The sequence below is a fragment of the Parastagonospora nodorum genome (genome assembly GCF_000146915.1).
Source record: "Parastagonospora nodorum SN15 chromosome Unknown scaffold_38, whole genome shotgun sequence".
In the NCBI taxonomy this organism is placed as follows: Eukaryota; Fungi; Ascomycota; class Dothideomycetes; order Pleosporales; family Phaeosphaeriaceae; genus Parastagonospora; species Parastagonospora nodorum.
The window spans coordinates 31,599-55,282 of NW_001884586.1; the positions used below are offsets into that span (position 1 = coordinate 31,599).

The window sequence follows — 23,684 nt, forward strand, 5'->3', positions numbered from 1 at the left end:
AGTTCTCGCTATGCAGGTACGATCATACACCTATATTGAGGCTAAACCCCAAACCTCATGCTTGCTGAAGAACAATGCAACGCAGCAGTGTGACGTGCGTAAATTGAGGCGCTGTCCTAAGTTTTATGGTTACATGTGTGATTGTTCACATCGCTTACACACATCGTTTAACACACCAGGTGGCTTCCCATAAGTTCGAAAAACGATGAACAGGAGATTTAACAGGAGATTTGGCTCTAGTTTGCTTAGATTTTTGGTGCCTATGTGAAGAAGTAATACAGCTAGCAAACAGACATGTCGTTACAAATCTTTATCTGCTAAATTCCAGATTTTGAAAACGCTCAAAACTGCTTACAGGAATCTTGAGAAAAGGTGGAAACTGGACTTGATCCCCTTGGAAGTGTCTATGGCAACAGAGCACTGGGACGATGATCGATTTTTCTTGACCAGAACTGCTCAATACTCAGATGGATTGGCGTACACACCTCAATGTGACCCCGGCCGTACTCTCACGCTTTTCTCTTCTTCGTTATTGTTAGGTCATTTTACTACTTTGATTTCAAGAGTGTGCAAGTATCCCAAGCGCAGTTTTTAGGAGTCAGCATTTGCAGTTATAATCTCGATACTAACCTGCGATTCGACAACGTCCACCTCGATGGCGAGTATGTTCGCAACCCTGATGAATCGCTGACAAGATATCACACGTCTTGACAAGGACCTATCTACGAGCTAGAACTCGGTTTCGCGAACGAAGTCGCCTCTCGTGCCACGACGTGCCCAATCTGCCATCTCATCGCCTATATACACACAAAATCTCAAAAACTAAAGGTATCCTACAAGTCAGCAGCACTACTCCGGGCCTAAGATGCTCTCATAGTCCTCTGGAAAAAATGCTTTCCGTGGCACGATCGTTGATCAGTCCACAGACATTGATAATGCCTTTGGAGGAGTCATGGGGGCGATATTGGAAGAGTTTGTCTGGGGATTTCCATGCTCCAGATTCGGCAAATATCTCATGTGGAATGCGTATAAACCTGCGCGCGGTCATGCTTGAATACAAACACAAGCTAAGTATACTAGGAATATGAATGAGAGGCGGCACTCTTGATTGCAAATATCGAGCTGGTCGTGGCTTGCATAGAGAGCTCATATTATGCTGGCGCTATCAAATATCACCAGCTCTGTCTTCAATGCATTACATGAGGTTTACCCAGGTTATCTGGGATGACGAATTGGAATGGACTGTTAGTCTAGATGACTGACCTAAGGGCGTTGTTCTAAACAAGGAAAATGTCATGTTTTGGGCGTGGGTCATACCGAGCGGGACTGGAGGACAGGATGAACAAGCTATTATCGGTTATGACCCTCGTGATTCCAGGATGGGTAGAACGAAGGGCTTTTTATGGACCTTGGATATCATGTGGAACCATCACATTGCGCAGCGGGTTGCGTCGAACACATTTGAGATCAAAGACAGCCGGTTGACGGGGGTAATTCTAATAATCTGGCTGTCAGCCGCAGCATTTGCGGAATCCGCAGAAAAGTATGCCAGCAATACTTAGTCCAACATTCATTTTCTATACGAGCATGGCAGCTATTATCAGAACAAGAAGCAGAGCTTGTAGAGTACGTTGATAGGCTGACAAAGGAAGTCTCCAAGCCGTGGAATAATTCGCAGGTTTGCTGCTCAGATCGCTAGACGAAACAGATCCCAGCGCTTCATGGAGCAAAGTATCTCCAGCCAGGTGCGGCGTTGTCGTAGAAACGCGCTATATCCAAGGAACACAACTTCATCCTTACTTCAGAGCGCAGAGCTCAGGCGAAGGATATGAAGCCTCGAGCTGTGCTCTCCGCGAGGCAGCAGTCGGTTCTATTTACATAAAGTATTTGTGATGCTCATTCAAGTTAGGAGGGAGCACCAAACTACCGACACGTGATCTGCTTCTTCTCAAAACCGTCGTATATACCCTACCTCTACAAGGCGCCAAGTTATGCTGCTCCACGTGAACATCTCTTTCTATCACGGAACGGCTCTATTCTCGCGTCGCCGATATTTGGTCTAGGTTCTCCGCTATACGCAATAGACAGTAACAGAAGGCAACTCACCCGAGTGGTAGCTGATAGCTCGATCCTGCTCCGAGTTGCTGCTGTGCCGCCTCTAGCACTAAAACGGAAGCTATACCGGTAAGTTAGCGTTAACTATAGTGCCTCACAAACCAATACTGAAGCATAACCTCTGCAGAACGTACTCCACCGCGTATACCATGCATCCATCGGTCGTATTTCGGTCGTGCGCTCCTTCCCGCTTGAGCCTCTTCAGCCTCAAACTGCAGGGTATCCCCGGACATCGTTCTGTTTTGGACATCGTCCCAGGCGGGGATTGTATAGTCGGGCCTATGTGCGATGCAGCTGCTTCGGAGCGACCTGTATGTAGAGAAGAAAGCAGGCACTGTCCGGTATGGTTTGTAATATCTCCGCATTTTTGGACCTGCAGTTTCTGGTCTGAATCGCGCGGCTGTACTTATATACTGTTCACTTCGTGTGTTTTCTCTCGTCTTCCTTCACCACAGCCTGCCATGTTGCCTCTACTCATTGCCTCCGCTCTCGCGGCCCACCCAGACCCTCGCGTACGAGCAAACCCTCGGTTTCAACAGCGCTCCTATTGTCGAAACGCGCTCTCTTGACCAGATCTACCATGCTGCATTGGCCGAAGGCGGCGTCGTCACCATGTGGCTCGGCGGCGACGAGAAGGGCGACGAAGACGCCGTTAAGAAAGAATTTGAAGGAAAGTTTCCTGGAATGAAGCTTAATCTCACCACCGATCTGTCAAAATATCACAACGGCAGGTTTGACGAGCAGTTGGCTGCGGGGCACGTGTATGTCGATAGTATTGCTTTTCAGACCGTGCACGATTTTCCTAGGTGGGAGGAGCAGGGTGCATTGTTACACTATGCGCCAGTCGGTTTCGACAAGATCTACCCGCCGATGAGGGATGTGCGCGCGGCATACTATGGTATTCTGACGGTAGGGTGGGCGGGCAAGTGGAACACCGATAAACTGCCTGGTATTGCAGCGCCTATTGAGTGGGAGGATTGGTTACGGCCGGAGTTCAAGAACAAGCTTGTTCTGACATATCCTAACGACGATGACGCGGTGCTATATGCTTTCGATCTTATGTACAGCTTCCGTTCCTCTCTATACTCTAAAATGAGAGTCAGCTAACGTCCAGTGTCTAGTATGCAACAGTACGGCAAATCGTGGTTCGAACGCTTGCTCCAGCAGAATCCTCGATGGGTCAGAGGTACCCGCACACCTGATACCGTCATGCAAGCCAGCAACAGTTCGTGGGCTGCCTCATTCACGTCAGATGGTTTATTCCCAACGTCAAACATCAACGTCAGCCACCCCGTGCAGGGCTCCTTCGTGACCTGGTTCCAACTTGCTGCCATCCCCAAGGATGCGCCTCATCCCGAGGGAGCCAAGTTGCTCCACAACTACATGCTCACCAAAGAGTGGCAGGCAACTCGCGGTTCTTGGCCTGTCCGTAGCGATGTTGCGCCTCCAACTGGCTATCCTGCCATCTTCGAAATGCCCGGCACGAATATTACGTACTTTCGCGAGTGGATGTCCGACCGGGCTAAGGTTGAGAGACTGAGGACTTGGTTTGAGGACAAACTTGGTTCGGCGCAGGGACTTAGTCCGCTTATTGATGGAATCTAAATACCCCTGTCCGTAACCTCAAGGGTGTCGGTTTTCCCGAGCCCGTCCTTGGCTCAGCGATCCCAAAAGTATATAGTCTGAATTATCATCTGGACTTCTTGGGCAGTAATCTGATCAATTATCTCACAATCAAAGTTCGCTCACCTTCAAGAGATGTTTTATGTCGAACTACGAGAGGATTCCAAACTTTTGATTGTTTATTAATAGCTCTAATAGTCGTAGAGATGCAAGCCTTTAAAGTTGTTGCGACAGGCTTGTGCCTAGTTGTTGGCCCCGGCCGAAGGTCCTCGGAATCGAGCCGAAACTAAGGCTGAGCCTAACCGGGGTTAGGCTCGGCTTTAGTACAAATTCCAACGCAATTCCATATATTCTTAGGTAGCTAATTCACCTTGATTATTCTCAGCAACAGTCTCTTGATCAACCCGTTACAATTACAGGTAAAGGAACACTTAAAACTTAGAGATCCTTAGTATTTTCTTTCAGTATTCTAACAATAAAATCCGAAATCCTAATACGCTACATTGTGCAGAAGTACACAAGAATTTTAGAATTATAACTGGATCATCCTGGAATGATTGGCGCTCCATAAGTAAAATCGATCGACTCTGTCGGCAACTGCCTATCTTCTGACATGTTGAGCCGGCTAGAGGCGCGAGAATGGTCGGAGAGATTGAGGAATAGGTTGAGTCGATGGATGGACGTGTTATGCATTGAAACTGTGTATCGTGCCGAACATCTATTTGCTCCTCTTGTAAATCTTCTTGAGGAATGCCTCAAATACCTCTTTCTTCAGTCCCTCGGACTCATCTACCTTCTCGATCTTAGACCGGATGTCCGAAACGCGCTCCTCCTCCCACTGCTCGTAGAACTCGGCCAACTTAAGCTCGTGGTACAGCTCCTTCACCTTGGCTTCCTTCTGCGAATCCTTCTGGCCGTAGTTCTCCTCAAGAACCTTGCGCTGCTCAGGAGTGACCTTCTTCAGGGCCTGGTTGATCAGCCACGAGCACTTGTTGTCTTGGATGTCTGTGCCGATCTTGCCGAGAACCTTGGGGTCGGCGAAGGCATCGAGGTAGTCGTCCTGTGCCTGGAAGTACTCGCCCATGGGGATGAGGATATCGTGGGCAGTCTGGAGGTTCTTTGGGGTAGCAGCACCGACGTAATACAGTGCAAGAGCAACAGGTAGGTAGAAGGAGTAGTAGGCAGTCTTGTAGATGACGATGAAGCTGAACTTGTCCAGGCTAAAGTTGTCGAGGTTGACGTTGTCCTCAGGGGCGGTGATCAAGTCGCACAGCTGGCCGCACTCGGTCTGGAAAGTGACTTCGTGGAACAGCTCAACCATGTCGATGTAGCTCTTCTCTTGGCGGAAGTGCTTCTTGAGGAGCAGGTAGATGGCGGACTCGAGCATAAAGGCGTCGTTGATGGCAATCATGCCGACTTTGGGTGCCAGATACCAGCACGGGCTACCACGGCGGGTCTTGGATGAGTCCATGATGTCGTCGGACACGAGGAAGAAGGCCTGGAGCAGCTCGATCATCCATCCTAGCAGTGCTGGGCGGAAGTAGTCCTCAGATGCTGGGTCGAGCGTCTTGTTGGTGAGGATGGCAGCCGTGTCAATGACTGACATCCCGCGGTTGCATTTTCCCCCTACGGTGTTGTAGTCGAGCGACTATGACGGAACATGAGCATGTTGGTGTCAGGGGGGCCCTGCGGGGGTGCTAAGTACCTTTGTGAACCAATCAAGAGACTCCTGGGGTAGCTTGTACTGCTGGCAGTGAGCCTGCAGGTCAGCCCTTATGCGCGGCCAGACGCTCTCGAATTCCTGCAGCGTGGTCGGCATCTTGGGTTGAATTGTGCTGTGGTTTTCAGGGCAAGCCGTGCCGTAGCAATTGATGATATGCAGGGACGAAGAGGAGGGGGTCTTGTACACAGGCCAGGCGGTGAAAGAAGTAATTTCCGCGGCGAAGGGGCCTGTGCGCACGTCTGTTTGTGCCCCACAGTGCAGCGCGAGGAAGGCAGCCAAGCGACAACGCGCGCGTGAAGCTAGGTAGACGACATCGCCATCGTCCACTGCCTCTACAAGAACCGTGTTAGGCCGACTCGATGCGATAGTCGCACGTGATCCCAGCCGAGACGTCGACATGAGCTCCCTCTCTCCGGCCGACGAGGCGCAATTGAAGGCACAGCTGCAAGACGCGGTTGTCGCGTGCACCGAGCGCTGCCTGTACCACTCGGCGAAATGGTGCGTCGATGACAGGGCAATTGATGGAGCTGGTATGGTGCTGGATGCTGATGTTGACAAGGGCTGCAGAACTGCTCAACTCGCTGCCCGCCTCCGAGGATGACGCCTCTGACACTGACGTCGACTCGCCCATGTCAGAGGCTCTTCCACCACACACGCCGAACCCTGCCCCCAAAGACGCCATTGAGCAGCGGCTCGAGGCTCGAGAGGCGCACAAATATCTCCTTGCGAAGACGTACTTTGACTGCCGGGAATACGATCGATGCGCCGCCGTCTTCCTCCCTGGCCCTCTCCCCAAGGCCCATGCCCACGCAACACCAACATCTCCCCTCGCCAAGAACAAGCATGCCGCGAAAGGAAAGGCAAAGACGGGTACCCCCACCAAGACCAAGTTTCAGTCTGAGTCGGTCGCTGGACTGAGCCAGAAGTCACTGTTCCTTGCACTCTACGCCAAATACATCGCCGGCGAGAAGCGCATGAACGAGGACAGCGAGATGATACTGGGCCCGCAGGACGGCGGTGTCACGCTGAACAAGGAGCTGCCGGGCATATCGGCGATCCTCGAGGAATGGTTCAAGGCTCTACCCGCCAGCGGACGGCAACCCCAGGGCTGGCTCGAGTACCTCTACGGCATCGTCCTCGCAAAGGGCAAGAACGAGAAGCTGGGCCAAGGACTTCCTCATCCAGAGCATCCATCAGTGCACATTCAACTGGGGCGCCTGGCAGGAGTTGATGGCTCTGCTACACACGATCGAAGACCTCGGCGAGGTAGTTCCCTTGCTACCGCAGAATCTCATGGCTTTCATCTTCCATGTGCACGCCTCGCAGGAGCTGTACGCCGTCACCGACTCGGTCCACACACAGCTGTCCCAGATTCTGTCCATCTTCCCTGAAGTCAGCGTTCCTCAAGACACAGCGTGCTCTGCTGCACTACCACAACAAGGACTTCGACGATGCCGAGCAGATATTCTCCGACCTGCTCATCTCCGATCCGCACCGCGTCGACCATCTCGACAATTACTCCAACATCCTCTATGTCATGGGCATGCGGCCGAAGCTTGCCTTCTTGGCCCAACTCGCGACGTCGACCGACAAGTTCCGCCCCGAAACGTGCTGTGTTGTTGGCAACTACTACTCGCTCAAGTCCGAGCATGAAAAGGCCGTCATGTACTTTCGCCGAGCCTTAACGTTGGATCGCACATTCCTCTCTGCCTGGACGCTGATGGGCCACGAGTTTGTCGAGATGAAGAACACACATGCGGCCATCGAATCGTACCGGCGGGCCGTGGACGTAAACCGCAGAGACTACCGCGCATGGTACGGACTTGGCCAGACATACGAGGTTATGGAGATGCATTCATACGCACTCTTCTACCATCAGCGCGCAGCTGCTCTCCGACCCTACGACCCCAAACTCTGGATGGCTGTTGGACAGTGCTTTGGCAAGGTCGGCAAGAACATGAACGGAATTCGGGCATACAAGCGTGCGCTGGTTGCCGGCTCCTATTACGACCACGGCGTGGGTTCGTCCTTTGGCAGCGGCGAAGTCTCCGGTCTCGGCGGTGGCGTTCTCGATCCAGAAGTGCTGTACCAAATCGCGCTACTCTACGAGCGCATACACAACATGGCCGAATGCGCGTCGTACATGGAGCTTGTGCTCGCGCAGGAAGACGGCCCAGAGTACGACGAGGTTGGGTCTGAGGGTACTGGTGGTGTTGGTGTGACAGCAACCACGAGCAAAGCTAGGCTGTGGCTTGCAAGATGGGAATATATGCGTGGTATGTATCAGCGAGCCATGGAGCTGGCAAATGAATTGTGCCAGGACGGCGTGGAGGTGGAAGATGCAAAGGCGCTTGTACGGGACATTAGGGCGAGGCAAGACAGCCAACGAGGTGATGCGGGTGCTTGATCAGCGGTGAAGTAATATAGGCGTAAAAGGTATGATACCCAAGAAAGAGTTGGCTCCTACATGTAGACGTTTTACCTCTCATTTCACAGACTCACTTGAATCCCTCGTCTCACACTTCACTGAGTAGTGATGATTGCGACGCTGGCCACGAAGAAGCCGTTCTTGAATGTTTACGAATACAAAACTTCTCTTACGTTCACGCTCCGTACTCGTTTCCACAACTTCCTCCACCGTACCCAGCAACATTTCGCACAACAAACCAACACTGCTTGGGAGCAATTCTTCCAAGCTGTCTGCATACATCATTCGCCATGCCACAACATCCCTGGCCGATAGCATATATCGAATCCCTTTCTAACTATGAATGTATGGACGCCTACGACGAAATCAACGATGAACTAGAAAATCGTCCCGTCACGACCACGGCACGCGACAGAGCCCTTTGCCTAACCCTTCAGCGCCTTGATGTCTACGGCGGGCGAAGACGCATTAGATGGCGACGCCCTCTCCTGCCACATATATCTGTCTACTTTAGAGGACTTCCACCGCTTTTCATTGAGCCGCCTGCCCGTCAAATAGTGATAGTGGGTCAAGGTCCACCGCAACAGCTTCAGAATGAAGGACAAGCGCCACAGCAACAGGTGGTGAACTACCAACAAGCAGCAGCACGCATCCAGCCACCACCACCAAAACAGCTGACAGCTCCTCCACAGCAGCCACAGTGGATCAATTATCAGCAAGCTCCGGCTCCGAACCAGCCACCTCCAGTGAAACCAAAGCCGAACTCTGTACAAGCTCCCACTCCGAATCAGCCACCACCTCAACGATCACAACCTAGTTATCAACCTGCTCCAGCTCCAAATCAAGCACTGCCACCACGGCCACAAGCTACTTATCAACAACCTCATGCTCCCGTGCAACCACTACAACCAAACTATCGACAAGCTCCTCCACCTCCGCATCAAATTAACTATCATCCGGCCCCCATTCAGAATCAGCCACCACCGCAAAGACCGCAGCCCAACTATCAGCAAGTCCAAGCACCACGTCAACCCAGTCATTTCCAGCATCCACCCAACATGCAGCCTCCGCCAGGACAACGAGGTGAGCTTCAAATTGCTGGATCTGGTGCATTCGTTCCTGGCTCAAATGTCCCCGAGAGCGAGCGGATCGCCACCGAGAATAAGATGAAGGCCGAAGCCCTGAAGACTGCAGCCGAGCAGCAAAGGAAGCGGGATGCGGACGCTAAGGTTACCGAATCCAAGCGACAACAAGAAGTTATCAAACAGCGAATCAAGGACGAAGCAGACCGCAAGGCCGAGCGAGAGAGGCACGAGAAGGAAGTCAAAGAGCGAGCAAAGATCGACAAGGAGTTATTCCGCAGGCAAGAGCTGGAGGCTGAGGAAGCGAAGTTACGAGAACAGGAGGATAAAAGGGTGCGTGAGGCGTGGGAAGCTCAGCAGAAAGCAAACCGTGAGCTCCTACGCAAGACAGAGGCTGATGAGAAGAAGCATCGCGACAAGATACTTCAGCTCGAACTGGATGGGATTAAGCTGCAAAAGGAGAGAGCCAAACGAGCAACTCAAGACGCACTCGATGAAGTTGCCCGTTTGGAGCGAGAGACGCGCGAAATGCAACTCGCGGCGGAGGACGAAGAGGATGACAATAGCGACCGGAAAGATCGCCAGCGAAGGGATAGACTAAGGAAGCGGCGCGAGGCTGACGAGCGGGATTGGGAGGAGGAGAAGAGACGAAAAGAGCGTATCGAAGATAGAGATGCGGGTGGGCAACGAATGATCAAAACCAGAAGCCCCAGTCCGAAGCCACGAGAGCGGAGGACTCGCGAGAGGTCATACAACCGCGACGCATCCAGTAGCCGCGAAAGATCTTACACTCGCGTAATCCGCGACAAATCTACCACTCGCGACAAATACAGCACTCTTGACCCCAAACCTTCATCCACCAGCACCACTTCATCATCCTCGTTCAACCCCTACACCGCCCTCGACCTTTCCTACAAAGACCGCCCCACCACCGCCGAAATCAAAGACGCATACCACCGCATGTCGCTCAAATACCACCCGGACCGCAACCCAGGGCCCGAGGGCGTTAAGCGCATGGCAGACGTCAATCGCGCCAAGGAGATACTCATGTCGGGTGAGGAGCGCAGGCAAGCTTACGATGAAGCGGCCGGTGACGTGTATACTTGGCAGTACGATAAGTGGATGGCGCGGAGAAGTGTGGTTGTTGGGTTTGAGGGGAGGGGTGGTGGTGGGCAAGGCCGTGAGAAGGACCGGCGGGAGAGTGGTTCGCGCCAACGGTCGCAGGACAGGGATAGGGACGGAGGCAGGGACAGAGGCAAGGACCGTCAACGGTCGAAGTCACAGGAGCGGAGTCGCAGGTGATGGAGTAAGTTGTTCCGTGCTTGTCTAGTAGGTAGAGCTGAAATCAGAAATAAAGCTCGAATTAGAACTCCCTAGATTCCTTTCCGGTTAGTAGGTCGGTGTGCAGGCCCAAGTACAGCAACATGTTGATCGAAAAGTTTGCCCAGTAAGGCTGAGCCCACGCGCGTCCGTCTCTAAACTTAGAAGTCGATCAGATCTACCAAGATCTTGGATGCTCGTTGTGTGATGGGAAAGTCTGACGGGTGCGACAAGGCGCTAGCTAAGAATGCCAGCTTACACTCGTGACGTTGCGATCGAGGTGGCGCAGCGGTTTTCTACCAAGAGAACATAAGCAACAGAGTAAGCAGACTAGTTTTCTGGGGGAATGTGTAAGACGCGTAAGCGAATAAGGCCGGCTTGTGTAGAACGAGGGAACAAATGTGATTGGACGTATGCCGACTAATTTTCGACAATTTGGGATCGTTGGGGGGAGATGTTTAGACCTCCAGGATACATTCGAGTATGTGCAAGTCGAATGGTTGGTGATTCTTTGCGCAGTGTTCGGCCGGACTTGTTGATGTGCTGAGTCAGAGAGTGTACAAGATGCGCTTACTCGACATGCGCCGAACGGTCAAGATGTTGAAAGGTGATCTGTACTCGAGTCTCGCCTGGTCGGTCAGGCATATCATCACGAGACTGTGTGTAGATGAGATTGGCTTACTACAAACGCGTAGAGCGGTCAAGATGTCGGAAGGCATGTTGCACTCGCCTGGTCGGCCAGACTTGTCATCGCGAGGCTGTGTGGATATGAGATGGGCTTACAATAGATGCGCCGAATACTCCAGAGATAGAAAGCAAAGTCGTAGTCATCGGAGGCTTGGAGAGGCCGCTTTTCGGGATCATCAAGGAGGAGGTGTCTTGGGAAATCGGAGTGGCGCCGACGAAAATGCGATCAAATCGAGTGTCGTTGTGATTGTCTTGGAGAGGACGAATAAAGTCGCGACCGATTGGCATACCCAGGAAAGAGGACCGATTTTGGAAAGTCATGGTGCTATTGCGCTAACAAAAAGTCGGTCAGGCGGAGTGCAGTGATGAATGTCTTGGTCAGGAACATCATCGGGATGACTAGCATCACCAAGAAGAGGATAGATCTTGGAGGATCATGGCTGTGTTGGGATTATGAGACACGATGAAGGTGCAATGATTAAAACTTGAACTCTGAACAATATTCGGATGGAAAGTGTGGTATCTAGTACAGCGCAAAGCGACTCTGGGAGTCGCGCAATGATGATGCTAATAATGACAATGAGATGCACAAGCACCTGAAGATCGAGGTCGTGATTCGTGATTGATGACTTTCGTGCTGCTGTTTGGGTGTCAGCTGTGCACTTGCACATGCGTTGCAATCTAGCATACTGGAAGTCGGGTCTTCATGACGGCGATCGCTTAGCCGGTGGTGCAGGTGCAGCCTTTCCTCTTCTCGATCTCCGTAGAAGGCCAACCCACGCAAATGCGGTTGCCGCAGTTGGTACCACTGGCACCGCAGTTGTCCCTGGAGCAAGGCCCGTTGTAGCCGAGTGGGAGAGGGTCTGGCATCGCAGTGACGATGCTAGCAAGGAGTGTTGCGACGATGATGGAGAAACGCATTGTGATTGTTGAGGCTATGAAGATGTGAAGATGTGAGGGTGAGACAATGTGAAGACTTGGAGATTTGGAGTTGTGAATGTGTGAGAGTTGGTGATGTGTGAATAGAGACAGAGTCGTCGCGGAGAGAACCCTTTATATGCACTCTCAACGGCTATGTGTAACATTGACAGGTGCCATTCATTTGCAAACCACAGCCCAATGCAATGACCGCATCCAAAGCGGTAACATCGACTCGGATCCCCTGCGAACAAGGGTGTCATCCAAGCATTAGCCCAGGGACTAGAGAGACTGACAAGACGGGATTTGCGCAGGCCTGTGTGTTCCGCCTCGTTATGACGCAGCTTCCGTCGCTGATGGGCGGAGTGTTTGATCACGGAAGGAACGTGCAGTGCCAAATATGGTGTTTCTCTCGTTGGCGACTGTACCGACGAAACGACATGGCGACGTTTGGTCGGTGGATCTGGGCGGGCTTTGGAATGTTTGTAAGGCTCCATGTTTTCATTGCCGTGCGCCATGCCCTTGGCTTCTTGGCAAATGTAAGAAACTTGGACGGTCCGAAACACCTCGTCACTAACATGAAGATCATGCAGCGATCCAGTACGTTTTGGAATCTTGGAGCCCATGTGGAGTCGACACGAATCTGACACTGACAAAGACGAGGCGCAGAGCGGAAAGGAGGGACAAGGAGAGGGGTGGAAAAAGAAAATCGCCAAGAGAAGACTGCAAAGGGGCGCAATTGTACGTACATATGCACGCAATGTACGTGGCTGTGTGAATGACGATCAGGAGTAATTTAGTTGGACGGTCACAGGTGGTACAGGCGGTAAACACCCAAGGTTGTTGGCATTTATCCTGCCTCAGGCAAGGGAAAAAGACGGAAAGAGACAAGGTCGTCTGCCGTGTGTCGAGCAGAGTGCTGCCCGCATGCTGACGTGGTAGAATGATTAGGTTCGTTATGGCTCTATGCGGAGATACGGACATATTGCTGTGCGATGTATGCGGCTTCGTTTGTGCAGGCGACCCTGCCAATCGCAGCCCGCGAGCAGAAAACTGTCATTCGTGGGGGCAAAGTCACGATAAGTGAAGTTTGCGGGCCAATCAGAATGGGCGGAGCATGAGCGACAGTCACTGGCCAATGGAAGGCGACCAAACATTTCTGTTTCAGCAGCTTGGGTGAAGGAGGAATGGTTGGCCAGTGGCCAGCACTGAGGAGCACGGCCAGCAGGCGTCAAGCAGCGCGTTAGGTCAGCGCGTCATTAACGCCGGCGCTAGTGACTATCTCCAGGCTGCCTTCACTCGCCGTTCCCCGCAATCATCATCGACTCCACGTGGAATCTGACCAAACAACAACAAAACATGGCGAACGACAATGACGACAACTCGCGACGCACTCGCGAGCGCCCCGAAGACAATCCGTTCATCGCATTCCGCCGCTTCGCCGATTCTCAGGGTCGCGTCACTTATGAACACCGTCTTCACACTTCCCGCCACCATCGCCAACTACAACAACGTGCATCAGGCGCGCAAAGCCTGCCTCTTCAAAAAGGCAGACCAGGCGCAATGCGATAGGCTGCAGGAGATTGAGGGCCAAATTGCCGGCCTACGAAACGAGGGGCGAGAGCTGTACCGCGTTGGCGACCTGCAGCAGGTGCTGAGGAAGAGCGAGGAGCTGATGAAGCTCGACCGCCATGCCGATGAGTTGAGAAAAGACATCGTCGGAAAGAGCGACGAGGGCGAAGACTCGACGGAGCTAGTGCACAGAGTGGCGAACAAGAAGGGCCAGGAGTGGGGATGGGACTGGAGCTGGGGGTTCCCGAAGCCTTTCGACGACGACCGCGACGTCTCCAATTCGACATCCCCATCTGGGCGCGGTCAGGCGCTCGATTATCTCCATCAATTCGAAAGAGAATCGAAGCGAATCTTCGGCGAAGACGCGTACGACGAAGCTATGGATGCTGCTTGGACTGCGATGCAATCGAGTCCAATACTGCGCGGCCTCGTTAGCGATAAGGAGCTGGAACTCATGCAGGGATTGATATACCGCTCTCGCCCATACGCCCCGCAGGCGCTGGAGTCGGATAGCCAGATGCAGCACGCTGGCGTGAATTGGCGGGAGGCATATGAGGACCTTGTGCGTACGCAGGAGGAAGAGAACAGGGCCAGGACACGTGAACTTCGCAGCAAGGCCATGAAAGATGATCGGTACCGGTCTTACCCAAAGCAGGTACCTTGGACAGACGAGGAACACGATGACGAACCCAGCTACGAGTACTCGCACGATCACGAAGACCAGCATGACGACCCACCTACACCAAAGATGAAGCACGGCGACAGTTTCACGGAATGGTGCAAATATGCACCTGAGCAGAGCGCTTCCGACAAGCGGGTTATTGCCAAGTTCCTGTCGGTAGAGCAGCGGGAAAATGATCGATGGCTGGGTACGCGCGGGTCGGAATCTACTAATGATTGGTGCGATCCTGCTCAAGAACAGAATGCTTCTGATAAGCGCGACATTCAGAAGTTCTTGGCACACCAGCAGCAGAACGGACGAGAACTTGCTCTCAGAGAGTCACTAGAGACAACTGAGACGGAACTCGACGCCTACGAGCAGCTGCTTGAGAAACCGAAGGGCTTCGATTATGTAAAAGCAGCACCGAGCAGCGACAGCAAACCATCAATCCTTTCGACACTCACTACAACCGAACGAACGGTCGCACCTGATGGCAGTGTAACGACCAAAGTGGTGCTGAAGAAGCGCTTCGCCGACGGTCGCGAGGAGAGCTCCGAGACTGTACATACACAACGCGGGCAAGAGCCAGAGCCGTGGGCCACGAGGCAGACACCGGAGGTCAGGAACTACAACAACAACGATGAAGTTCAGGGGAAGGAGAAGAAGAGTAGTGGCTGGTTTTGGTCAAGCTAGGTCTATCTTTATGAGTCGAATGCTTGATGCTATCTGCACGAAGTTGCATGATGTTTCGTGATAACGGCGTTGGGCTTTTGTGGCAGTTGTACACGGTTGAATGTCGGGCTGGCCGGCGTTTTGGATCACTCAAATCTCTTCATAGTTGTTGCACATACCCCTCTCAATACATTCTATCTTCGTTATTCAGTATAACCACGAGTGTAGCCATTGCCGAGACCTGTCAAAGTGAAAGTGTGGGGCAGGCGGCACGGCACGAGCCCGAATCGTCGAGCTCCGTTGCGCCACTGCTCAAGCTAAGGCAGGTCAGCGATAAACCTCGATTTTAGAAGACAAATGGATAATCTGTCTTCCACACCTTGAACAATGGAAAACGGGGTCGTGGCGTTTTTGCTGCCGGCCGGCATTGCAACTGTTATCGCATACGCAGTCTACACGACCATTTACAATGTGTACTTCCATCCGCTGGCGAAGTTCCCTGGTCCGCCAATGGCAGGAGTGACGTTTTACTGGAAAGGATATGTCGAATGTATCGCAAACCGTTCCTTTTGCCACGAACTCATCGAGCTGCACAAGCGTTACGGTAATGACGCTCAAGATCCCACAATCACGTTCGCTAATTCTCCCAGGCGACGTCGTCCGCGTCGGACCCAACGAAGTACACCATCCAAATCAGGGTTGATGACATGTAACTAATTGTAATTTACTCTCCAGCTCCATTTCTCGAACCCTCAAGCCTACCACGACATCTATAACAACAAGAACCGCTGGGACAAGGAATCCCGCCTCTACAAGTCCTTCAACGAAGACCGCTCCAGCTTCGGCTTCCTCACCTACGCCGAAGCCAAGCTGCGCAAAGACGTGCTGAACAAATCCTTCTCCGCCGCCGCCATCGAGAGCGTGGAAAACCTCGTCGTCGAGAAAACTCGAGATCTCTGCGATGTATTTGAACAGCGGGGAAAAGGCGCGGATTTACACTTCGCGTTCCGCTGCATGGCGATGGACATGATTATGACGCTGTGTTTTGGTAAGCCGATTCACGCGGTTGAAGCGGAGGATTTCAAGGCGCCGATTGTGGTGGCGATGGATGCGTCGAGTCCGGTGTTTTTGAGGTTCAAGTACTCGGATGTGTTTAAGAATATGATATTGAAGTGCCCGCCGGGGATTAGTAGGGTTGTTAGTCCGATGACGGCGGGATTGGTGGATTTACAGCAGGTATGTGCAAGTCCTATGTCGGGGCGAAGTGAATTGAGAGAAAACTGACTCAGGTGTTGTTTGGTAGCTGTTGAGAAAGCAGATCAACGATCTTACCGACGATCCGGAGAAGCTGAAGTTGTTGCCGCATAATAACACGATTTACCATCGCCTCATGGACGCCGAAGCGTATCGTAGCAAGACAGTCCCATCACCTGGGAGTTTGTACGAGGAAGCTCAAGCACTGATGTTCGGCGGTGCGGACACGGTTGGTAATACACTCATGATTGGGACGCATCGTCTTCTCAAAAACCCTGAGGCGATGCAGAAACTCAAAGCGGAGTTGCACAAGGTCTGGCCATCACTGAACGAGAGTATGCCAACGTTGTGTGAGCTCGAAAGGCTGCCGTACTTGAACGCTGTCATCAAGGAGTCGCTGCGGCTGTCATCTGGTGTGGTATCTGGCTTGTTGCGTGTTGTTCCCCCGAGTGGCGCGACGATAGCAGGCGTGAATGTGCCTCCTGGTGTATGTCGGTATCTATCCTGTTTGATTGGAAACAGCTGACAGTTCGCAGACCATCGTATCGTGCGGTAGCACTTTTGTTCACTATAATGCGAACATCTTCACGGAGCCAGACAAATTCACTCCAGAGCGGTGGCTCGAATCGTCCGAGTTGGATAATTGGCTTGTGGCTTTCTCGCGCGGTCCGCGTGCATGCTTGGGGATAAAGTGAGTACTTTGCGACTGTCTGATAGTCGCGCTTTTGCTGACGTCTTGGTTCAGTCTTGCTTGGGCAGAGTTGCGACTCGCGCTCGCACATGTAATTCGCAAATTTGACATGACTCTAACGGAACTCATGTAAGGAAATCACTCGTGTCACTGATCAACCTGGACTGACGATGATTAGGCCTGAACAGCTACCTTTCCGCGACACTTTTCTGCCGTACTACTACGGTCAGCATCTGCGTGTGGATATGAAGCCTGTCATTGCATGAAAGCTGGCACGACGAGGGCATGGGCTTTTCTCGGCACAGTACGGATTTAAATATGTGGGGAAGCGTCCCTAAAGTTCGAAAACCGATGTGATTTACCCGCGTGAGGGCGCGAACTCAGTCGCTATCTTCCCCGAGCAAAGGTTTTGGAAGAATTTGTGAAGATCGCTTATAACATGATTGTTCGGATTATCTCAAGCAATCTCTGCTCTACGTTAAGCGATACCCACTGCACATTTCCACCTCCGGTGGGACGAAACAAGCTTAGCATCAATGCAATTTCTAGCCCTACAGCACCAGCAAAATCGAAGCAGATTTTTTTACTCTTAAGAACATAGCAGAGTATCACGACTGTCAAATCACAAGTCGAGAGCTGGTTGGCATCAATAGGAGTCATCATCGAGCCTTCGGCGCAGGATACCCAGGCTGAAAATGGTAGCGCCGAACGCTCAGGGGGGAATAAACAAGGAGAAGTCACGCGCAATGCGACTTGATGCTAACTTACCCTAGGAACTATAGTCAGAATTCACGAGAACGGGAGTGTATCTGTACAACCTAACACCAAACTACGCTAACAACTAGAAGACTTCATACGAGATCTTCTTTACACACGTCACTTTTAACAACGGAATAATGACATCACTCCGAAAACCAAACCTTGCCCACCTTAAGGCATACGGTTGTAAAGCGTTTGCAAACTCTAACAACTCCTACTCGTATTAGGGAATAGTGCTTTGCTTTGCGCAGGGTGCCGGTAGCGAGGTTAATGCTAAGGACAGCAGCAAAGTGGATGAGCCCGCTACAAAAGGGGCTTGTCACCAGTCGTCTGGAAAATGAAGCATCTTAACAGATTGATAAGCACGGCAAGTTTGTCCTGAACATGGAAGACGTTACCATCAGCGTCTGTATAAGCACTTGCTCCTATTGGGTGTTGTGTTGTGTCGTAAAGTTTTGCAAATCCTGTGCGGTCTTTAATAGCGATATTGTGACAGTAGCCTGCCAGTTTGGTACAAACTGTCGCACTGTATGAAAATGAGAAAAGATACAAGAAGCCGCATGATATAAGGAAAGCTGCGTTGAAGACGGTAATTCGTGGCATGATGTTCTTCGTCGACAGTCGTGGGAAGCGCAAGATGATAGCATTATAGGGATACGCGTTATATGGCGAAGAATGATGACGGTTAATCACAGGCATGGTTTTAGTACTCTAGTCGTCTGTGTACTAATGGGGTCAGGTCTGCTTCCAAACAGGGGACCTGGGGTGAACGGTGCGAGCAGACTACCTGAATGGGCCACAAATGCTTTGCTGCACTTATCATAAGGACAGATTGTAGGTTTTAGGGTGAAAATCTATGTTGCATTCGGAGTGTTGGTGGGGCGTTGGTTACTAAAACTTCCGCCTGTGCTACTCAGCCGAACATACAGGTTGCAGCCTTGGAGCCAAATAAAAGGTCTGCAAATGGCCCGATCAGGTATTGAAATTTGTGCGAGAAAGAATGCAAGAGCGCAGTCATGCCCTAAAATCGAAATTTTGTGGTTTGCACAACGCGGCTGATCCCTGATTTAGGTGACGTAGTGCTAAGGATGATTGAAACTGCTTTACATCTCACCGCTGCCCTAGAGGTACGGGGCGCAGAGCGTTCTTAGCGCGAGTTCACAAAGCAAGGGTTGAAACGCCCACGTCTACAAAAGGCCAAAGCAAGGCTCTAGAACAATCATTGCGATCGTAAAGTATCCTGCTGCACGAACTTTCGCCAAAGACTGAAGTTGACACGTCTCACTTCTCGAGCGTCCCAAAAGCTGTGGAGACTTGTCCAGGCATCACGCTGTATGTTTAAACCAAGAGATATGTCGAAGAAGCAGCGAAGATCTTACACGTATCTGGGAACATGTTTGAATCCAGTCACGTCTACAATACTATTGCCATCCAGCGATACGACTGATTAGATAATAACGATGTAGGATCTAGCTACGGCCTACAATATAATGCTGTGCATTGAAGTGCAGCGTTGTGCGCATGCAGTGAGGACTGAAACGCATGTTCCTTGTTGAGAGCTGAAAGAAATACTCTAGTGGGATTACAGATTGGGCAATAGAGCAACCGCAGCATGGAGTTCAGGATGGTAGCGTGGTGATGTCTATCATATTTCTGAAGTGAATTGAGTTCGGCTTGAGTTTCGTTCTTATACATCCGATCTACTGATTGATGATTACTCTCTTCTATCATCACGTAGCCATTGCTTCATGCGTATTCAGACTTCTCCAGAATTTCGTATCTACTTATCGTTTCGTTGTGCTCATAATGTACCCGCTCACTTCGTCCGGAAAACAATAGAATTCATGACCTGAGATATACCGCTTACTGTATCTATATATTTTCGTTTACCAGTTCAGACCATGATCCTCCTGTGGTATATATACCACTGAGTACGCCCCAACTATCTCACCACAGCACCGATGAGAACCTCAATGTACATCAGATAATGTCCTGAACAATGGTCAACTTTCACAAAGCCATTGAATCCACTTGTCTTGCTGCCTCTTCGCAATCCTCCCCACTAAGAGTGTCATACCCCACAACCTGTGCGCAGGCTGACAAGCCATGTACACCGATGAAATCGCCGTTCGGTGTACTCTTGAGCAAGGCTGCTCTGAAACCATTTGCACTTGCAGCGGGCCCCAATGTGACGTTGCCTGAGCGGAACTGGATATCTGCTGTGGCGTTGTTGAAGAAGTAGGTATTCCTTTGGCATTTGCCACCTAGGGGAAAGTTAAGAAGATATGGCTGGTTGATCGCTCTCTTGAATAGCTCAGTCGAATATCTAGGATTTTCCTCCGTATAGAGAGAATGTAAGTCAAATGCTTCTGAATAAACTCCTGGTCCGCTAACAGAATTCGGCACGACTGCCCACTTAGTGCTTCTGCTGTAGATTGCCCGAAAATCTGAAAGTGTGACATCCTGTTGATATGCTGCATTATTTGGGATGAAATAGCCGGCTTTCGTAAGTATGCCGCCAAGGAGTGTTGCAACGAGGCTCGGTACTTTGCCGTACAACAGCGCTTCGCCACCCTTGCCTGTACCAGCCAAGTACGTTATGATCGGTCGATTGAGGGGTATTTTGCTGCCAGATCTCCCAACCCACGGCACGATCCAAGCTGGACCCGATCAAGGGCTTGTCAAGTTGAAGCTTGTCTTGACGGATGTCGGCCATAAATCCTGATGATACGAGGACAGGATGGTACCCTTCCGTTATATTGTACTCTAGAGGTACTGGAAGCAAGGCTTAATTTGGCCAGTGAGGAGGCCGGGGAGGTCGATTGGCGAAGTCGTTTCATCAACAGCTTTCTGCACATCATCTCTGGGCACCGGTACGATGAACCATGCTGAAAAGCTTAGTGAATGTATGGGAAAATAGTTCTAAGGGGGCACGAACTCTGATTAGTGCTCATAGAACGCGAAGTGGCAACTTGATACTGTGCAACGAGGTTCGGACACTGCGCAGTGACAAGTCCACTGAATATCGCGGCAACCGTAAAGACAGCCTTGAAGGAGTACGCCATATTTGGATCGAAAGTGTTGCGAGGTATGGGATCTAAATCGAGTGGTGGTAGGGTTTAGGGTGTTAGAGAAGGGCGGACCTCAGGCTTTATGTGTGATCACTGTCGAGACATTCTTTGCTGATCCCGCAAAACAGCGTCAAAACTGAGCAAGATTTGGCCTAGAGGACGTACACGATCGAGATGTGTTCTCCTCAGTCTTACGCATGGATCTTTGAATGGCTGTTCGAACCTCAGACGGCTTTGAAAGCGGATACGCCAGGTTCATAGTTGCCAATGCCCAGAGGCAGATGACTCGGTGGCTTCTGTCGCATCACACGTGGCGCAGGTAGTGTAACGCACGAGTTCATATCTGTACTACGGATCACCTCTGACTACTAACTATTGTAGCACAGTGAACGCTATCGACGATTTACATTGCATTGCAAACCTTGATTAAGACAGCGATCCTTCTTAAACATATATACAATAACGCTTAGCTCTGTATAATGCTATTAAATTGACGGAACGCATTAACCTGGAAGGGATGTAATGTCTGCGTCGGTCTGCGACAGTAGCAAGACTTTTGAGAACAAGAGTTAGTAGCTACGCAGAGCGACGTATAGATCTAACCTCTAGTCTATCTCTATTCTTAGTAGGAATAGCAAGCTAAGCCTATAGAAAGAGGCCTTAGCAAGGCGCTATATAGTAGAAATAGATAACTCTACTAGTATATCTTCTTAGCCTTGCTAAGCTATTCTAGAACTATATAAAGGCTATCTAAGTTATTAACTAACGTAAGCTATAAGCAAGCTAATTACTTTGCTAAGATAATACTACCTTCTGCTATCTATTACAATGCTATAACTACTTAATCTTAAATTACTTTCTTATATAGATAATATAGTAGAGCAACGTGCGTTAGCGTAGAGCCTAAGCCTAATAGAATATTAGGCGAAGTATAAAGGCAGAAGAAGGTAGTTTAGAAGTTTAATAACTTAATTAACTACTTTTGCATTAAGTATACTCTACTATAATAAATAGTAACTAATTATATAACTTAAACTTTATACCTTAGTTCTTAGAAGAGCTAAGAGTAGATAAGTATAGCTAAGTAAGAAATCTAGCTCTAATAATATATTAGCTAATAAGAATAAGAATAAGAATATAAATAGATAATAGAAATAAGAATATAAATAAGTAATAAGAATAGATATATGCATAGAAATAATAATAATAAGAATAAGTTATATTAAGATATAGAAAAAGCAATATATAGCATAACAGCATAGCTAGAAAATATAATAATATTATACTAAGTAATCTTTATTAACGTAAAGCACTACTAAGATAGCTATACTACTAAGCTAGCTACTTTTTCTTAGCATTGCGAATACTACAGTAGAGTGACAAAAAAAAAGATTTACTTAAAAAGTTATAGTTTTTAACTAGCTATAACTTAACGATAAGTAGAGCTATAACTATAATTTTTAAAGCGTTTTAAAGAGAAAAACTTACTCTGTTTTATAAAAATAAAAAGTAACGTAGTAGACTAGCTAACTAAGCCAGAAGACCTAAGTAAAGTAGAGGTATCTTTTTTTCTAGTTTTTAACTAGCTATATCTTTTTTTAAACCTAGAAATAACCTTGCTATCTTTACTAGTGCTAAACAGGCTAATAAAGATTACGTAAGCAAATTTTTAGGTAAAGTCTCTTAACTAAGTATTAAGATAATTAGAGTTATAGAAAAAAGGCACTAGATTATATAAGCTAAATTAGCTAAGCTGCTTAGTAATCTTTTTAGTATCTTTTTATAAAACTAATCCTGCTCTTTAATTTTCTTCCTCTCTCTTATACTCTTTTTTCTATAGCAAAAATGCTCTTAAAATTTAAATATAAAGTAGCTCTCTTAAAATAAGCTAAAGTCTCTAATAAGAATATTGCTACTATCTTAAATAAGTCTATTAAATTAATTAAAAACGCTGCTAGCTGAATTACGCATAAGACTAGCCTAAAAGACTCTATAATTAAGAGCATAACAGCAGATTATAAAAGTACTTTTAGATTAAGAGAGAAAAGAGCTATTAAAAGAGATATTATAAGAAGTCTTAAGAAGCAAAATAGTTGTTTACTATTAGAAAATAATATTTCTATTAGTAAGCAGACGTTATAGCGTTATTTTAAAGAGAAGAGAATTACTATTAACGTTGCTTTAAAAAAAGCCTATATTAATAGCAAAAATGCTACTTTAAGGCTAAAATACGCTAAGACTTAGCTTAAGGATATCAAAAATATAGATCTAAGAAAGATTATATTTAGTAATAAGTTAGCAATCTAACGAGAACACAGTTCTAGGCAGGAATATTATCAAAAATTAAGCAATATAAGAGCAGGCAAGAAAATAGTCTCTGTAGCTAATAGAAGTAAGTTTAAAAATATTTCTAATAGGCTATTTTATGCAGTGTTTTACGTAAAATTTTTCTAGAATTTTAGTTTTTTAGTAGCTAGCTTACTAATCAATCTATAGGCTGAGATCTAACTCTGTAAGTTTAAGGCTCAATTTAGATAGATAGATAATCTAATCTAATCGTTATAAAAGACTCTAAAACTTCTACTAGCTTTAATAGTAGAAGATATATTAAAGAGGTCTTAAATAAAAGCGTTAAACCTTTTATAAAACGCAGTAAGTTAACTAGTTATATTTTCTCTATATATCTGTTTATAACTATAGTATATATAAACGTAACTGATTATTAAGCTAGCTATATTATTAAGCTAGCTAGTTTTTCTTAGCATTATAGTTTTCTCTATAACTCTACGAGTTCTAGACTATTCCACGATTTTATTTTATATCTAGAAAGCTCTAAATTAGGGCTTTCTAACGCACTAAAAATTACCTAATTAAGCCTAGTATTACTAGAGCTAGAGCTTAGTAAAGTAGAAGAGCTTGCTTAACTTTAAACTCTAGTAACCTATAGTATATAGCTACGCATTAATCTATAACTTATAATATAGAATCTATATACTATAAAAAAGTAGACTCTAGAGTTTTAACGTTTTCTATATGCTAGTTCTAGAGATATAAAGCTAGATAGCTCTTAGAGCATAAAAAAGAATATATTATTTAATAACTAAGCTA

The 23,684-nt window shown here is 48.7% G+C and overlaps 11 protein-coding genes across 11 annotated transcripts; 6 read left to right on the plus strand and 5 right to left on the minus strand.

The window, feature by feature from the left end:
- Positions 1-1,815: 1,815 nt before the first annotated feature.
- SNOG_15416 (hypothetical protein) lies at positions 1,816-2,348 on the minus strand (the record flags this gene model as incomplete). Its single annotated transcript, XM_001805512.1, has 3 exons — positions 1,816-1,870; positions 2,107-2,176; positions 2,264-2,348. 3 exons carry the CDS (start codon positions 2,346-2,348, stop codon positions 1,816-1,818), a joined length of 210 nt encoding a protein of 69 aa, XP_001805564.1.
- A 55-nt stretch (positions 2,349-2,403) lies between these two features.
- SNOG_15417 (hypothetical protein) lies at positions 2,404-3,720 on the plus strand (the record flags this gene model as incomplete). Its single annotated transcript, XM_001805513.1, has 4 exons — positions 2,404-2,456; positions 2,571-2,876; positions 2,922-3,153; positions 3,247-3,720. The coding sequence occupies 4 exons, from the start codon at positions 2,404-2,406 to the stop codon at positions 3,718-3,720; spliced, it is 1,065 nt and encodes a 354-aa protein (XP_001805565.1).
- Positions 3,721-4,135: 415 nt separating this feature from the next.
- Positions 4,136-5,557, minus strand: SNOG_15418 (hypothetical protein; the record flags this gene model as incomplete). The annotated part of the gene is made up of 2 exons (XM_001805514.1): positions 4,136-5,386; positions 5,444-5,557. 2 exons carry the CDS (start codon positions 5,555-5,557, stop codon positions 4,457-4,459), a joined length of 1,044 nt encoding a protein of 347 aa, XP_001805566.1. The 3' UTR covers positions 4,136-4,456.
- Positions 5,558-5,858: 301 nt separating this feature from the next.
- SNOG_15419 (hypothetical protein) lies at positions 5,859-7,868 on the plus strand (the record flags this gene model as incomplete). Its single annotated transcript, XM_001805515.1, has 4 exons — positions 5,859-5,991; positions 6,029-6,657; positions 6,686-6,853; positions 6,876-7,868. 4 exons carry the CDS (start codon positions 5,859-5,861, stop codon positions 7,866-7,868), a joined length of 1,923 nt encoding a protein of 640 aa, XP_001805567.1.
- A 311-nt stretch (positions 7,869-8,179) lies between these two features.
- On the plus strand, positions 8,180-10,273 carry SNOG_15420 (hypothetical protein; the record flags this gene model as incomplete). Its single annotated transcript, XM_001805516.1, has 1 exon — positions 8,180-10,273. One exon carries the CDS (start codon positions 8,180-8,182, stop codon positions 10,271-10,273), a length of 2,094 nt encoding a protein of 697 aa, XP_001805568.1.
- A 588-nt stretch (positions 10,274-10,861) lies between these two features.
- SNOG_15421 (hypothetical protein) lies at positions 10,862-11,299 on the minus strand (the record flags this gene model as incomplete). Its single annotated transcript, XM_001805517.1, has 3 exons — positions 10,862-10,920; positions 10,974-11,049; positions 11,075-11,299. The coding sequence occupies 3 exons, from the start codon at positions 11,297-11,299 to the stop codon at positions 10,862-10,864; spliced, it is 360 nt and encodes a 119-aa protein (XP_001805569.1).
- A 399-nt stretch (positions 11,300-11,698) lies between these two features.
- Positions 11,699-11,899, minus strand: SNOG_15422 (hypothetical protein; the record flags this gene model as incomplete). Its single annotated transcript, XM_001805518.1, has 1 exon — positions 11,699-11,899. The coding sequence occupies one exon, from the start codon at positions 11,897-11,899 to the stop codon at positions 11,699-11,701; it is 201 nt and encodes a 66-aa protein (XP_001805570.1).
- Positions 11,900-13,240: 1,341 nt separating this feature from the next.
- SNOG_15423 (hypothetical protein) lies at positions 13,241-15,017 on the plus strand. Its single transcript, XM_001805519.1, has one exon. The coding sequence runs from the start codon at positions 13,269-13,271 to the stop codon at positions 14,820-14,822; it is 1,554 nt and encodes a 517-aa protein (XP_001805571.1). The 5' UTR covers positions 13,241-13,268; the 3' UTR covers positions 14,823-15,017.
- A 171-nt stretch (positions 15,018-15,188) lies between these two features.
- On the plus strand, positions 15,189-16,085 carry SNOG_15424 (hypothetical protein; the record flags this gene model as incomplete). The annotated part of the gene is made up of 2 exons (XM_001805520.1): positions 15,189-15,433; positions 15,530-16,085. 2 exons carry the CDS (start codon positions 15,189-15,191, stop codon positions 16,083-16,085), a joined length of 801 nt encoding a protein of 266 aa, XP_001805572.1.
- A 3,419-nt stretch (positions 16,086-19,504) lies between these two features.
- SNOG_15425 (hypothetical protein) lies at positions 19,505-19,747 on the plus strand (the record flags this gene model as incomplete). Its single annotated transcript, XM_001805521.1, has 2 exons — positions 19,505-19,573; positions 19,601-19,747. The coding sequence occupies 2 exons, from the start codon at positions 19,505-19,507 to the stop codon at positions 19,745-19,747; spliced, it is 216 nt and encodes a 71-aa protein (XP_001805573.1).
- Positions 19,748-20,271: 524 nt separating this feature from the next.
- SNOG_15426 (hypothetical protein) lies at positions 20,272-20,570 on the minus strand (the record flags this gene model as incomplete). Its single annotated transcript, XM_001805522.1, has 2 exons — positions 20,272-20,393; positions 20,444-20,570. The coding sequence occupies 2 exons, from the start codon at positions 20,568-20,570 to the stop codon at positions 20,272-20,274; spliced, it is 249 nt and encodes an 82-aa protein (XP_001805574.1).
- Between the last annotated feature and the right edge of the window lie 3,114 nt (positions 20,571-23,684).

What these genes read in the sequence shown, in the direction of transcription:
- SNOG_15423 (XM_001805519.1), top strand. Translation starts at nt 13,269, where the DNA reads ATGACGACAACTCGCGACGCACTCGCGAGCGCCCCGAAGACAATCCGT.